Source organism: Salmo trutta, chromosome 1 (genome assembly GCF_901001165.1).
Source record: "Salmo trutta chromosome 1, fSalTru1.1, whole genome shotgun sequence".
In the NCBI taxonomy this organism is placed as follows: Eukaryota; Metazoa; Chordata; class Actinopteri; order Salmoniformes; family Salmonidae; genus Salmo; species Salmo trutta.
In genome coordinates this window covers 52,907,991-52,921,873 of record NC_042957.1, presented here as the reverse complement: position 1 = coordinate 52,921,873, position 13,883 = coordinate 52,907,991, and the positions used below count along the sequence as shown (strand labels likewise).

The 13,883-nt window shown below is 43.9% G+C and overlaps 2 protein-coding genes across 5 annotated transcripts in view; one reads left to right on the top strand and one right to left on the bottom strand.

Moving 5' to 3' along the window:
• Nucleotides 1–686: 686 nt before the first annotated feature.
• On the top strand, nucleotides 687–9,527 carry LOC115199795 (cytochrome b561-like). Its single transcript, XM_029762238.1, has 6 exons — nucleotides 687–1,092; nucleotides 2,038–2,264; nucleotides 4,038–4,136; nucleotides 6,256–6,359; nucleotides 6,543–6,700; nucleotides 7,653–9,527. Exons 2-6 carry the CDS (start codon nucleotides 2,054–2,056, stop codon nucleotides 7,846–7,848), a joined length of 768 nt encoding a protein of 255 aa, XP_029618098.1. The 5' UTR covers nucleotides 687–1,092; nucleotides 2,038–2,053; the 3' UTR covers nucleotides 7,849–9,527.
• A 95-nt stretch (nucleotides 9,528–9,622) lies between these two features.
• Nucleotides 9,623–13,883, bottom strand: part of LOC115199778 (protein TANC2) — a 143,859-nt gene continuing 139,598 nt past the window's right edge. For all 4 annotated transcript variants that reach the window (XM_029762208.1, XM_029762198.1, XM_029762217.1 and 1 more), the window contains one exon: nucleotides 9,623–13,680. In XM_029762208.1, the coding sequence (XP_029618068.1) occupies nucleotides 11,715–13,680 (1,966 nt within the window). In that variant the 3' untranslated portion in view covers nucleotides 9,623–11,714. The remainder of the gene's footprint in view (nucleotides 13,681–13,883) is intronic.

Here is a 13,883-nt window from a genome sequence, read left to right as displayed (position 1 = left end):
ACTTGGCCTCTACCTAGCAGAGGCAACCAGGTTTTTGGCTAAAATGTCCTGGTACTTGGTAAAGTTCATGATGCCGTTGACTTTAACAAGGGCCCCAGGTCCAGTGGAAGCAAAACAGCCCCATAACATCAAAGATCTACCACCATATTTTACCATAGGTTCATAGCCTCGGGAAGTAGGGATGCTAAGGGTGCTGCAGCACCCCCTTAAAAATCATAATAATAATACAAAAAAAAAAAAAAATAACATTTATATATTGTGGATACATTTTTTCCCTAATAAAAGTAGGCCTTTAATAGTCCTGTATTGGTGGACGGATATAGCCACATGCAGCATGGGCAAAAACTTACTTTGAAATATTAGTAATTACTTTGAAATGTTGAAAATGCCTACTTGAATTAAATAAACGGTTCTTTCCTGCATCTTTATTTTCAACATAAACATCTAGAGCTGGGCTATTTAGGCTGCGTTTACACAGGCAGACCAATTCTGAAAATGTCTTCCACTAATTGATCTTTTGAAAAATCACATCCGATCTTTTCACGTCAACTCTTTTTCAAAGCTGATCTGATTCAATTAAAGTAGTCAACTAATTGGTCATTATGCCTTTTTAATGGATTGCTTTGATTCACTGCCGGGTCTGCATCTGCAAGGACGCCCTGGTAATAGACCTTTGGACATCTTCGTCAGTGCGGTGCCAGACATCATCCTCTCTGAAGGCTGTTTGTGCACCTCCCTCCTCTACGTTTGATGCTAATTGAAGGGAGGGGGAGTGTATAACGTATTTCTCTGTCAACTCAACGTTTAGCTGCGCCACTGTTTCTGTCACGACCAGTCGACAGATCCACCCACCCGCGACGTTTTTGTGGTGCGAGTAAGATAACGCTAAAGAGGATTAAGATAAAGCTTATTGTGAAATATTTAGTGGCAGGCCTAGGCTATAGGACTTTATGGCGTTTCTTTAGTAATGAGGTTACTACGAAAATTGTAGGCGTATCTAGGAACCAGTCCAAAACACACAGAAGGAGCGGAACAAGGATATCCACTCCCTCTCAGACTTGCTGGGAAAGCAGGTTATTTGAGGACCAAACGGTAAGTGGAACATGTCCTACCATACGGATGTTTGCGCTTGAAGTTGTACGAGGAAAGGATAGAGCTCCTAGACGTGTGGTATCCACAATTATAGTCGAGGATAGCCTATAAATAGTGTTTTGTTTGTCAATAGTTTGCTACATTTAATCACATTTCTCACATCATGCACGAGATTTGGTTCTTGTTTCTGACATGCATCCATCTCAAATCCAATCAGTAGCCTAAAATAAGGGTTGACGTTTCATAGCAGGTTAGGAGAGCATTGTTGTTTAACTAACTCTTTTCTTAACCTAATTATTCTAACCTACTAGGTTAATTCTCCTAACCTGCTGCATAAGTTCTCCTTAATTATGAGAGTAACTTTCGACCCTAGTTGTATACCATCTAGTAAAAAACAAGGTGTAGGGTAAGCAACACAATTTTAACTGAATACACACACTTTGAATAAAAACGCTGTCCTACTCCTATAACAAATATTAAACTCAATACACAATCACATTGAAACTTTGAATAAACATTCATACTCATAGCCTTTAACAAACTGTTATTCAACTGAAGAGCAAACATCTAGTCATGTAAGTGTTTTTCACATGGATGTGGAAGTTTCCCAAGTTTAGAGCTCTGCAGTCTCACATGCACATCATCACATGAGCCCAGAAGCAGCGCAGGAAAGGATGCTTCTGTTTATCTCAATCCTGGAGGCATGACTAGACTGATCCAGTATTTGGTTATTTCTCTGACTCTTTTAGGGTGGTGACTGGTAAGAGACTAGGTTAAGATTCAGATCACAGGTTTTCTTCATCCATGAGTCAAAGGTCTTTTCAGAAAGCTATAGGTGGGTCTTAACATGGGCCTGGAGGTTTTCCTGGTTGGTTCAGTCAGGAAACTAGTCAACATTATACATTTTTTTAACCACTGGACTAAACCATCATTCTCCCCCTCTAGCTCTCCAAGACACACCATGGAAGATAGCCCTCAGCGGGCCGTGCGAGGCCTGGGCTCCTTCCCGTGGTACGTGGGGGGGACTCAGGTTCTGGGCCTGGCCTGTGTGGTGATCACGGGCGTGTGGATGGGCAGCTATCACGGAGGCTACGCCTGGGATGGTTCTGGACAGGAGTTCAATGTACATCCGCTCTGCATGGTCCTGGGCCTGGTCTTTCTCTATGGAGATGGTAGGGCAGAATTAGAATTAAACCAACTAAAATTAAAACCATTCCTCCAGCAATTTAGTGAAACACATTTTTATAAATCGCCTCAATTAATGGCTTATTGTCCCAGTGATTGAATTTGTAATGTGGAGCAATAAAGTAGCTCATTACTGCTGCCCAATGTACACAGACATGGAACACTGGTCACTTTAATAATGTTTACATACAGTTTTACCCACTTAATATGTATATACTGTATTCTAGTTGAGGCGTATCTTTAACTATTGCTGTACATATACTATTAATATCAATGTATTCTTCAGATATTCTATCCATATACTGTCCATACATATATACAATGTTGAGTCCGGTGTATATGTATCTCACACACACCAGACTCGACATTGCTAGTCCTAATATTTCTTAATTTTACTTTTAGTTTCGTGTGTATTGTTAGATATTATTGCACTGTTGGAGCTAGGAAAACAAGCATTTTGCTACATCTGCTAAATATGTGTATGCAACAAAACAATTTGATTTACTGGTAGCATGGAGAGATGGAGGTAAATGAACAGAGGGAAGCTGAAGCCACAGTGTCTTTGAGCAACAATGGCAGTTGTCTTCTCTGTCTGTTCTGTTAGCCTAGGGGTCTTCTGACTTATTGCATTAGTGTGATGCTAATGCTACACTGGGCTCAGGCACAGGCCCAAGGGCACACTCTGCAACAGGAATACATCCCTAATGCTATTAGGGTGGCAGGATACGAGACTTTATTTTTTGTTTGTTTCTAGGCCGTTGTGTTTTTCCCCCTCTCTCTGTGAGAGAAATTAGTAATGCAGGGATTTGTTCCCATAAATAGTACTATGAAACACTTACTGGAAAACAGTTGCAATGAAAGCAAAAGTTTTCAGAGTTTTCCATTGGTCCCTGAATCGTGACTGTAATGAGGAAAAATAAGTTATTCAGCCACTGACAGTAATGTAAATAAAATCTACTTTGTGGTGTCAAATAAAACAGCTGCTTGTTAAGTTAGTCAGCTGCAGCGTTTTGATTCCTAACCTTGCTACAGCAATTGAATTAGGACATTAAACTAATGTTCACTTAGCCATTAGTGTGAGCGGTCAGTCCAAATGGAGCTCGCATGAAAACACCCTCCAGAGGAACCAGCTGTCCTTAGTGGGATCGGGAGACACACAGCAAATACTTTTTGCCTGGAACTTTGTTTCACTGTTTCTGCAAGGCTAATGTCTTAATAATACAAGAACTCAGTTGAACAGTTTGTGTTCTCATAGCATTTCTATAACATTTTTATGCTAACCAACCCTATCTGTGTTGCTGAGACCTTGGTGGCAGCTACTTGTCAAGTGTTTAAAAATACATTAGTGGTCTTGTTGAATGACTTCTGCCCCACCTTACTTAACCTTCACCTCAAGCTCACTGGGACTAAAACACCCCCATAACTACCCTGATTCACCCTTTCTTTTGTAGCATCATACCTGTTATTGCCCTTGGTGCCATGTTGGGTGTGATTATGCTACTATGACCAAAGTAATGACTAACCTTTTAAATGGTTACAGCAGATTAAGGTGCAAAAGCAATGTTTGAAGGTGAACTGTTTTATTTCAAGTTGGTGTATAATCATGTTATTACAATTTACATATTCCATGTACTACATGTGAACGTTGTGAAGTCTGACCACTGTGTATTTAGACAGACTTTATTATTATCATCTTGTGGAAATGATTCTATTTGAATAGTCTTCTGTGAATGTTAACCGGCCTTGTTTGTCTCTCTCAGCGATCCTGGTGTACAGAGTATTTAGGAATGAAAGCAAACGCAACGTCAAGGTTCTCCATGCTGTGCTCCACCTTCTCGCCCTCATTATCAGCATAGTGGGTAAGGCCTGTGTGGGTGTCTAAGGGCAAGACTTGTTGTTTTGGCCCTTTCCCCTTGAACCCGAACATTCTAAACTAATTTAAATGCGTAGCTATTGTGTATATAAAAGGAAAATGCCTAACCTAGCTAGCTGAATATATTATGAGACATCTCTTACGTGGTGGGGCAAACAAGGGGACTTATCTATCGGAGGGTCATAAATAGGTTCTCTAGGGCCAGATCAGTCATTCAGACTAGAGGTCGACTGATTAATCGGCGTGGCCGACTTCAAGTTTTCATAACAATCGGTAATCGGCCTTTTTGGACCCCGATTACATTGCAATCCACGAGGAGGCTGCGTGGCAGGCTGACCACATGTTATGCGAGTGTAACATCAAAAGGATCTTGTGGCTGCAAGGAGCCAAGGTAAGTTGCTAGCTAGCATTAAACGTATCGTATTAAAAAAACTATCTTCACAATCACTAGTTAACTACACATGGTTGATATTACTAGGTTAACTAGCTTGTTCTGCGTTGCATATAATCAATGCAGTGCCTGTTAATTTATCATCGAATCACAGCCTATTTCAACTTTGCCAAACGGAAGACTTAACAGCGCATTCGTGAAAAAAGCACAATCGTTGCACAAATGTACCTAACCATAAATATAAATGCTTTAAAATCAATACAAGTATATATTTTTAAACCTGCATATTGGTAAGAATTACATGTTAGCTGGCAATATTAACTAGGGAAATTGTCACTTCTCTTGCGTTCTGTGCAAGCAGTCGGGGTATATGCAGCAGTTTGGACCGCCTGGCTCATTGCGAACTGTGTGAAGACAATTTCTTCCTAACAAAGACCGTAATTAATTTAGCCGAATTTTACATAATTATGACATAACATTGAAGGTTGTGCAATGTAACAGCAATATTTAGACTTAGGGTTGCCACCCGTTCGATAAAATACGGAACGGTTCCGTATTTCACTGAAAGAATAAACGTTTTGTTTTCGAAATGATAGTTTCCGGTTTGACAATATTAATGACCTAAGGCTCGTATTGCTGTGTGTTTATTCTAATTAAGTCTATGATTTGATAGAGCAGTCTGACTGAGCGTAGGTAGGCAGCAGCAGGCTCGTAAGCATTCATTCAAACAGCACTTTACTGCGTTTGCCAACAGCTCTTAGCAATGCTTTAAGCATTGCACTGTTTATGACTTCAAGCCAATCAACTCCCGAGATTAGGCTGGCAATACTTAAGTGCCTATAAGAACATCCAATAGTCAAAGGTATATGAAATACAAATGGTATAGAGAGAAATAGCCCTATAATAACTACAACCGATATTCCCAGGTAAGAAGTTTTAGAAGACTCATGTTAAAAGGAACCACAAGCAAGGAACTTAAATGTTAGCTTTTTTACATGGCAAATATTGCACTTTTACTTTCTCCAACACTATTTAAACAATTGTTTCATGAGACTGAATTGATTTTCTTTGTATTATATTAAGTTAAAATAAGTGTTCCTTGTTCATTCAGTATCGTTGTAGTCATTATTACGAATGTATACAAATACGTATCGGCTTTGTTTGGTCCTCCAATCAGTGTCGGCATTGAGAAATCATAATCGGTCGACCTCTAATTCAGACCCACAGCTAGGGTAGATGCACAAATCATCATTATTTTTGTGAGTTCAAGTTAGCTAAGAGATGGTGATGGCATGGCTCCTCAAAATATAAGGGTACTGGCAAGGTAAAAAAATAAACGAACGTAATAGACTATGAACATGGGTAACATGAGATGAGACTGCGCATGCTAACCACGAATCAGTGGTGCGGCATGGGAGTGTAAAGCTGACTCAAAGTAGCCTGCGTCATGTACTGAGGTCTGGAGTAGTCATGGAAACAGGCAGGTGTATCCAAACCGGTCATCAGTTTAAATGCTGCAATCCTTACTGACTCAAACATTTGGTTTGCAAGCAGGGTCATCATGCAAATGCCCACATATCCATACATGGAGGCAAGTAAAAAAAACACTAAAGAGTAACATTCATTGATTATGTACTAAGTCATAATTGATCAACATTGTTCTATACAAAATGAATGGGATAGATTGACAGCATGCATCATTGTATCTCCTCAGGTATCGTGGCTGTGTTTGACTTCCATAATCAGAACAAGATCCCCAACATGTACTCCCTCCACAGCTGGTGTGGCATGCTCACCTTTGTTCTCTTCTGTGTACAGGTCAGCCCTCGTCTCTCCTGTGCGCACACACAAAAACCAAGCTAATAATTTCAACTTTTTCCTTGTATCAGAATTACAATGAATGTACTGTTTGCACTGAGAACCTAGCTGTATACAGGCAGTAGCTCTCATATTACATTCTAATAGGCATAATCGTTTAACATTGGTCCTCTACTCCCTCAGTGGCTGATGGGGCTTGGTTTCTTCCTCTTCCCTGGGATGTTAATGGCGCTGCGGAGCTGGTACCTGCCACTACATGTCTTCTTTGGCCTGGCCATGCTCGCCATGTCCCTAGCCACCTGCCTACTGGGCATTTCAGAGAAATTGTTCTTCAGTATCCAGTGAGTATTACTATGCAGGGGCTCAGTTCCAATATCATACCACCACTTACAATTTAAGAAATGTATACAAATGGCATGGATTTGAAGTGGTATGCTAAAATACAGAAATGCCCATAATTATTGGGTGCTAAGTATTTGGTGGTTCTCCCAAGTGGTGCAAGGCGGTGCATCAGTGCCACTAGAGATTCTGGGTTCGATTCCAGGCTCTGTCGCAGCCAGCCGCGACCGGGAGACCCATGGGCGGCGCACAATTGGCCCAGTGTCATCCGGGTTAGGGGAGGGTTTGGCCGGCAGGGATGTTCCTGTCCCATCGTGCACTAGCGACTCCTGTGGCGGGCTGGGTGCAGTGCACACTGACACCAGGCGTGTGGTGTTTCCTCTGACACGTTGGTGCGGCTGGCTTCCGAGGGGTAAGCGGCCGTTGTGTCAAGAAGCAGTGCGGCTTGGGTTGTGTTTCGGAGGACGCACGGCTCTCGACCTTCGCCTCTCCTGAGTCCGTAAGGTAGTTGCAGCGATGAGACGACTAACTACCAATGGGATACCATGAAAACGGGGTAAAAAATACATTTGGTAAGGGACGTGCCAGATGTTCAAGTCAGTGGTATTTTTGTCACTTTGGATCATGAAGTGCTACTACTTTGCCCAGCTCTACCCTGCTAAATCATAGGGGAGTTAATTATTGTACAGGGTATGTTTGGTGAAAGCTGGGCTTTTGCTGTCTGGGCTATCTTTATGACAATGTGGTCAGACATGGATTTTAATGATGTTGAGTCTTTGCACATCATGACTCATTCTCCTGTTTGGTGCCATATGTTATGCTTAAGGTCCTCTTGATAAGTCACATGGAAATATTATAACTAATGATTCTTTACAAATGTTGCCGTTTCACATTAAGATGTACTGTATCACAACAAACTCTATGATATAATACAGAAATATTTTTTCTTCCCAGACACACATATTCACAGTTTGTCCCAGAGGGGATCCTTGGTAACATGCTAGGACTGCTGCTAGTAGCATTTGGAATTCTGGTAGGCTACGTGGTGACACGGGAGGACTTCAGGAGACCCCCACACCCAGAGGACGAGGCCTTATCTGTGCACTTTAAGACCCTGACTGAGGGGGGAGGGAGCCCCACCTCACCTTAAACCAGGAAACACTCTGGTCTGAAAAGCTACTGTGTGCTCGGGCTTTTATAAAATAAAAAAAAGCTGGTCTATGAGAGCTGGCATGGAACAAAAGCCTGCACACCCAGTATCTCTCCAGGACCAGCTGGAGATCTGGCTGATAGGCTGTCTTTATTTCATGTCACATCAAGAGCTGTTGTACACCCCCTTGTGGTGAAATGGAGGTATGACAGGACTGTTTTGACCAATGTATTTGATTGCTGTCACAGATTAGCCGTCACAAATGTGCCATATAAAGGTTCTAAAAACAAAATAGCCTGTGCTAACTGTTCAGTGAGGACAAAGCCATGTGTCCAAGCCAATTAGTTGTGCCTTTAACAAGGAGTAACCTCCAGTATTACAAACTCAACTTCCAAGCTTGTAATAAATGAAGTTGCAGTTCATTGTCACAAAATATTGAATTAATCTGTTGAATTTATTTTAAAGGACCAAAAGGATGCACAAAGTTGTGACTGAACAATGCCTGGATTTTTGGGGTTGAATTACCCCTAGGCACTGTTGAAGCAGTTTCTTCACCATTGATTCAGGGTTTCACAAGCCCCCCCCCAGAAGTTTCATATTTTAGTTAACCCTAAAGCACATCTGACTCAATTAGTCAAAGGCTTGATGGTTACTTGACTTATTGAATCAGGTGTGCCAGTTAAAATAAATGTGAAACTTCTGGGGGGGCCCTAGGAGAGGGTTGGGGAACCTGCTACCACCTATCCAATAGTTTCAGGGCCCAGTTTTTTGCGATTGGATTAAATCGTAGCATTGGGTATTTCAAAACAGAAAATTACCATCAAGATTAAATGTTTTAAGACTGAAAGGTAGTGATTAGGATACTCTGTAGAGCATTGCGCTTGCAGGATGGTGGGTTCGATTCTGGAACCACTCATATGTAAAAAGAAATCGAATGTATGCACGCATAACTGAGTCGCTTTGGATAAACAGCGTCTGTTGGAAGGCACTACAACAAAGACATTTCAAGGTGGGGAGGTTTAAACGTTCATTATGTTAAATCGACTGCAGTATAGGTATGTGGTCAGTTCTATTGAGAAGTGTCAAATGTATGCATGTTCTTTTGTGATATGCAGACATTATTTTTCATCTTAATTACAATGTGTTTCACTATTACAGTGTAGAAGTAGTCATGACCTGTCCAGTAGAGGGCAAGGTGTAGGCCTACTCAAAAGCCTGTGATCTTACTATTGCAGTATTTGATCTAATCTTGATTTGTAAAATATGGGTTTACAGAATCATTTGTATCTGGACTAAGGGGTCGATTTGGTATTCAGTAAAGATCTTTTATGCTTCTGTGGTGTAAAATGCTCAGAGCTAGTGTAATAGAAGGGAGTTATAGTATTTGTGCCAAACTGAATTTAATTGTACAATAAGCTGCTTATATCTGTATCCATGAGAATAGATTTAAGTCAATGGTTTTGGTGTATGAATGTTATGTATTGTAATTTGCTTTGTTCAAAGTATCTACTTGTCCTAATATTTAATCAGTTTGAAGAATAATTTAATTAAGATTACTTGAGATTCAATATTGCTGCCTCTTTTCACTTGTGGAAACTTGTTCTATACAATAGGCACTGCTGACTGACTTATTAAACCTATATTGCCTTCCTATCACTTATTAAAGACGCATGACTCAATAGGTGTGCTTTGTTTGATATAGTCTGTCAACGTGTTTTAAGAGACGTCACCACTGATGGTGTGAACAAGCTAAAAGTAAAAGAGCCGACCCACATTTATTTTCTTTGACGTGGTAACCATTTTTAAGTACATTTTACAATCGCTTAACTGGGTTAAAAATGCATGTTTCTTATTACCGTCTCATTTCAAAACACCACAACTCACATATACAGAACTCTGCTCAGCAAACCCCAAAAAAGGAAAAATGCCTTCTCCCAAGAGACAAAAAAGATGGCTGTTCCCCCACACTGTACTCGGCCTCCCTCTCCAAATATTGATAAACTGCTATACAAACAAATATTACATGTTTATATCAGCATGGGAGTAAGCAGAGAACAAACATGCATTTCTATGCAGCACAGCATGTACAATTATTTACACAAACTATATATTAAAAAAAAGTTTCTTGAAAATAAATGTTATTTTGGGTGTTAATCCAGACAGGAGAGGGTATTGACTGTAGGGATAAGTCCCTCCTGCAACGGGCTCAGATGTAGGGTTAACCTTTGATATTAACAAGCGGTGCATCCAATCAACTGGCTCATTCATTTCCTTCAACGTCCTGGTTGGAGTGTTTATGAACCAATCCGATCGCAGAGCCTCCACCTATTACCAAACATAATCAAGCACACCAATACACAGTAAACAATTATAAATAAATACAAATAAAACTGTTAGCCTAAATGTTTGACATTTTAAAGTAACAATTGACTGAGTAAAAATTAAGACTACAGTAAATAAAAATGTAAACTTCACAGATAAGGGGTTCATATGTTCTTGTAAGAGAAGTATCTTTAACTGATTGTTGTTCATACTAAGTGCCAGTAGGGAATAAAGGGTGTTACCAAACTGCACTCTAATTGTGTTGCATTGACTTGCATCAGAGGTATGAAATCCATCACAATTGACAACCTTGTATAGGTAGATCGTAATGTAGCCTAGTCTTGACACCACTTCAGTGTATTTTTTCAAAACATATCTAGTTTCATGAAAATGCACTGTAAAAGAAAGTGTAACCAAAATGTAGACGTTGGATGGTTTTGTACGTTTCTTAATATATAGGCTGACTACAACAATTGATAACTCGGTTTACATCCTTAACCTAAATATTAGCTTTGGACCCATTTCTGTTCTATATTGAAGACAACGTTTGACCACCTAAATTCCATTGTTTTATGGAAAGCATTTTGTCGACGGATAAAAATAGTCCTTCAATGACCACTTGGGTAATTTGAAGTCATGTGTGCATGCTGCCAACATCTTTGACCCTTTAGTGGCCAAAAGTGTATGTAGTACAGTGTTATGTTTGAATAACTGCAGATTTGGCTGGTAGAGATAATTCAACTGTAAAAGGAAACATTCAAGTTATTGGAAAATAAGAAATGCCCGTTTCACAAAGCCTGCTGCATGTCACTTCTTGAGCAAAAAAAGACAAGCAAAGAAAAAAAAAATCAATCCAATGGAAATAATATATATAATGTATTTTACAAACATAACTTAAATGATAAATATTACTTTTCTTTTTGTTGTTGCTTTTCCTATGTACAAGTATGTTGAAGTCTCTTTTCAGTCACATTTACAGCAGAGAACATGGTCATCTTAGTGAAGGGCGCTCTTCTATTGAGACATTCTGAAGAAGGCATTGAGAGTTTGGACTTCAACAGGTTAAGCAGGGAAGTGCCCATGGCTTGAGTCTGACCATCCCAGGACAGGCATTCAGGGGCAGGGAGAAAACGGCAGGCAGCAGTCTCCCCTGCTTGAGATCTGGAGGTTTCCAGGTCAGGGTGTGTGGTATTAGTCCTCCTACAGGCTTTTCCAACAGACTCCAGTTCCTATAGTTGTGGATCATCCCTGCCCCCTCCACTTTGACTATACAAACTACTCTGCAAACAGAAGGCCAAAATATTCTGGAGTACTGGAGGTGTTGGATTCACCTGGCAAACTGCAGTTTGAGGCTTTCTTGTATTCATCCATAGAAAATGGTTGTGAAGGACAGAGGCAAAGAAGATGCATGGGAAGAGAGTTTAAATGTGTTTGTCTGCAGTAGTGTTGCCTTCTCAGTCTCATCACATACCCTTGGGGTTGTCTCTAAGTCATTGCAAATCAAAATATCTGCAGGCTTATCAGTCCTCTCCCTCAGTCCCTCCCTAAACGTTTGACTCCACAAAAGGTCTCTTTGGTTTGATAGGGGACGTGGGGCCCTGCCTGTCCCTGGAGTGCTGCATGTACTCGCTCTCCTGGTAGGCCTGGGCCACAGGCAGCGTCCGGGCCACCTTGATGTCTGGGTAGGATGGCGCCTGGCTCACGCGGCCCATGCCGTCTGCCCGGCCGTCCCGTGAGCTGTTAGCTGGCGGTTGGTAGTAGTCTTCGTCCAGGAGGTGTCCGTTGTGGGCATTGTTGGTGCGGTTGTAGTAGGCGATGTGTCCCAGGCTGGGCTGTTGGCTGTAGCCATGCTGAGGGCCAATGTTCCCTGGAGACGTGGCAGAGCTCGTCACCACCGTGTCCAGGGAAGAGATGGCCCAGGAGCGCCCTATTGTCTGCGGTTGTGGTGGCAGGTACTGGTGAGTCCGCGCCGTCTTGTCGACAACGCCCATGAAAGGTGTGTTTCTGGAGCGGAGTGCCTTGTCTGGGTACGTCCCTCCCACCACCCTTATGTCGCTGCCCTGCGGAGGAGACACAGGCGAGAGGTCATCGCAGTAGACGCTACCATCCTCGTAGGACAGCTGTAGAGGGATTTCCATCTGCTGGGCTGAGGTGGAGCCCCGGAAGCCTGGGGCTAGATTAGCTGCAGAGACCCCACCCAGGCTTGTGTTGGAGGGGGAGAAGCGGAGGCCTACGCTCTGGGAGTGCATGAGGGGCCGGGGAGTGGGTGCGTGTGGCTTTGGCTCTGCGCTAGTGGCACTGACAGGTCGGCGCAGGCAGTGGGGGTTCTCCGGTGATCCCAGCACCGCCTGGTGCTCCATCTCTAACTCCATCTCCATCTGAGGTGAGACAGGGTAGTACGCTGCTGACTGGCTGCGGCTGATCTGGGGGGCCTGGCCATAGCGCGGACCTCCAGGCCGGTAAGCTAAGGAGGGCCGCTGGGGGAGCTCGTCCTCCATTGGGACCATCTGGATCCCACCATGTTGGTACAGTGCTCCTGCACTGAGGCTGGCCTGCACCTGCAGCGCGGGCCTCCCTTCCAGGGCACTGGGGTATATATTCACCCCGTCCCCGAGCTCGGCCAGGTCGGGGGGGAGGCGGGTGCTCATGGAGTGGGCCATCTGGCTGTAGGCACTGGTGCCCAGCACAGCACTGGAGTGCACAGCAGAGCTGGGCTGGTTGGTGCGTACGATCTGGGCCTTGGCAGGCTGCAGCCACTGGCCCTGCTGGGGAGGCTGCTGCTGGGAGGGCAGCTGGAAGGAGCGCTGGCTGCTCATCTTAGACAGCGGAGACTTCGGCCGGCCGGGTATCTGCTCCGACTGGTAGCGGGCTGAGGCCGACTGTGGCCGGTACAGACCTCCGCTCTCTGAGGTGGGGCTGGCGCGGTACTGAGGCCCCCGGCGGAGAGGCGAAGGTGGTGGGCTGAAGTTGTACGGCGTAGCGGAAGCCTGGTGGGCTGGAGAGGTGTGAAGAGGGCTAGGCCGGTAGTGGGAGCTCTGGTGTGTCGGGGAAAGTGATGGGGAGGTGGACTGGTAGCCTTGGCGCGTGGGGGAGGACATGGAAGGGGGGCTAGGGGGCAGCTCGAAAGCCTGAACCATGGAGGGGCCTCCGGAGAGGTAGGGCGAGCTGCGGTGGCCCGGGGAGGGGGGCAGGCTCTGGATGAGGGGCAGGCCAGAGGGGCTTGAGCAGGGCTCGGGAGTCATACCCATGGGGAGGCTCTCCAGGTCCTGCTCGAGGTAGTCCTCTTCAAATAGGTCCTGCTCTGGCTGCATGTCCTCCAGGCGGGGCGCCAGGGACTGGGGAGGGGGCGGGGCCTGCTCTCTGGGAGGGGATGGGGGAGGGTCCAGCTCCTGTTGCTCCTCGAACTGAAGACACTCCTCCTCCACCCTCTGCAGCAGGCGCTGGATCTCCCGGTTGTTGGGGCAAAGGTGGGTGGCCTCATTCAGGTCCTCCAGGGCTGCGTGGAACTGCCTGAAGTGGATACACAAGGAGGTGAAGAGGGGAATATCAAGAGAGAAAAGAGGGAGATTGAGAAAGAAGAGAAAGCATTATGAAGGGGGAGCAGGAGAGGTGGAGGGGGTACAGATGAGCATGACAAAGCATGAAACCAAATACCGTGAGGGAGTAGCATGTGGTCAAAATGACAACACTACAATTGTTCAAAGTACTTGCCC

What these genes read in the sequence shown, in the direction of transcription:
- LOC115199795 (XM_029762238.1), top strand. Translation starts at nt 2,054, where the DNA reads ATGGAAGATAGCCCTCAGCGGGCCGTGCGAGGCCTGGGCTCCTTCCCG. An exon ending in TTGTTCTCTTCTGTGTACAG is followed by an intron (nt 6,360 to 6,542) that starts GTCAGCCCTCGT and finishes CTACTCCCTCAG; the next exon opens with TGGCTGATGGGGCTTGGTTT. An exon ending in AAATTGTTCTTCAGTATCCA is followed by an intron (nt 6,701 to 7,652) that starts GTGAGTATTACT and finishes TTTTCTTCCCAG; the next exon opens with ACACACATATTCACAGTTTG.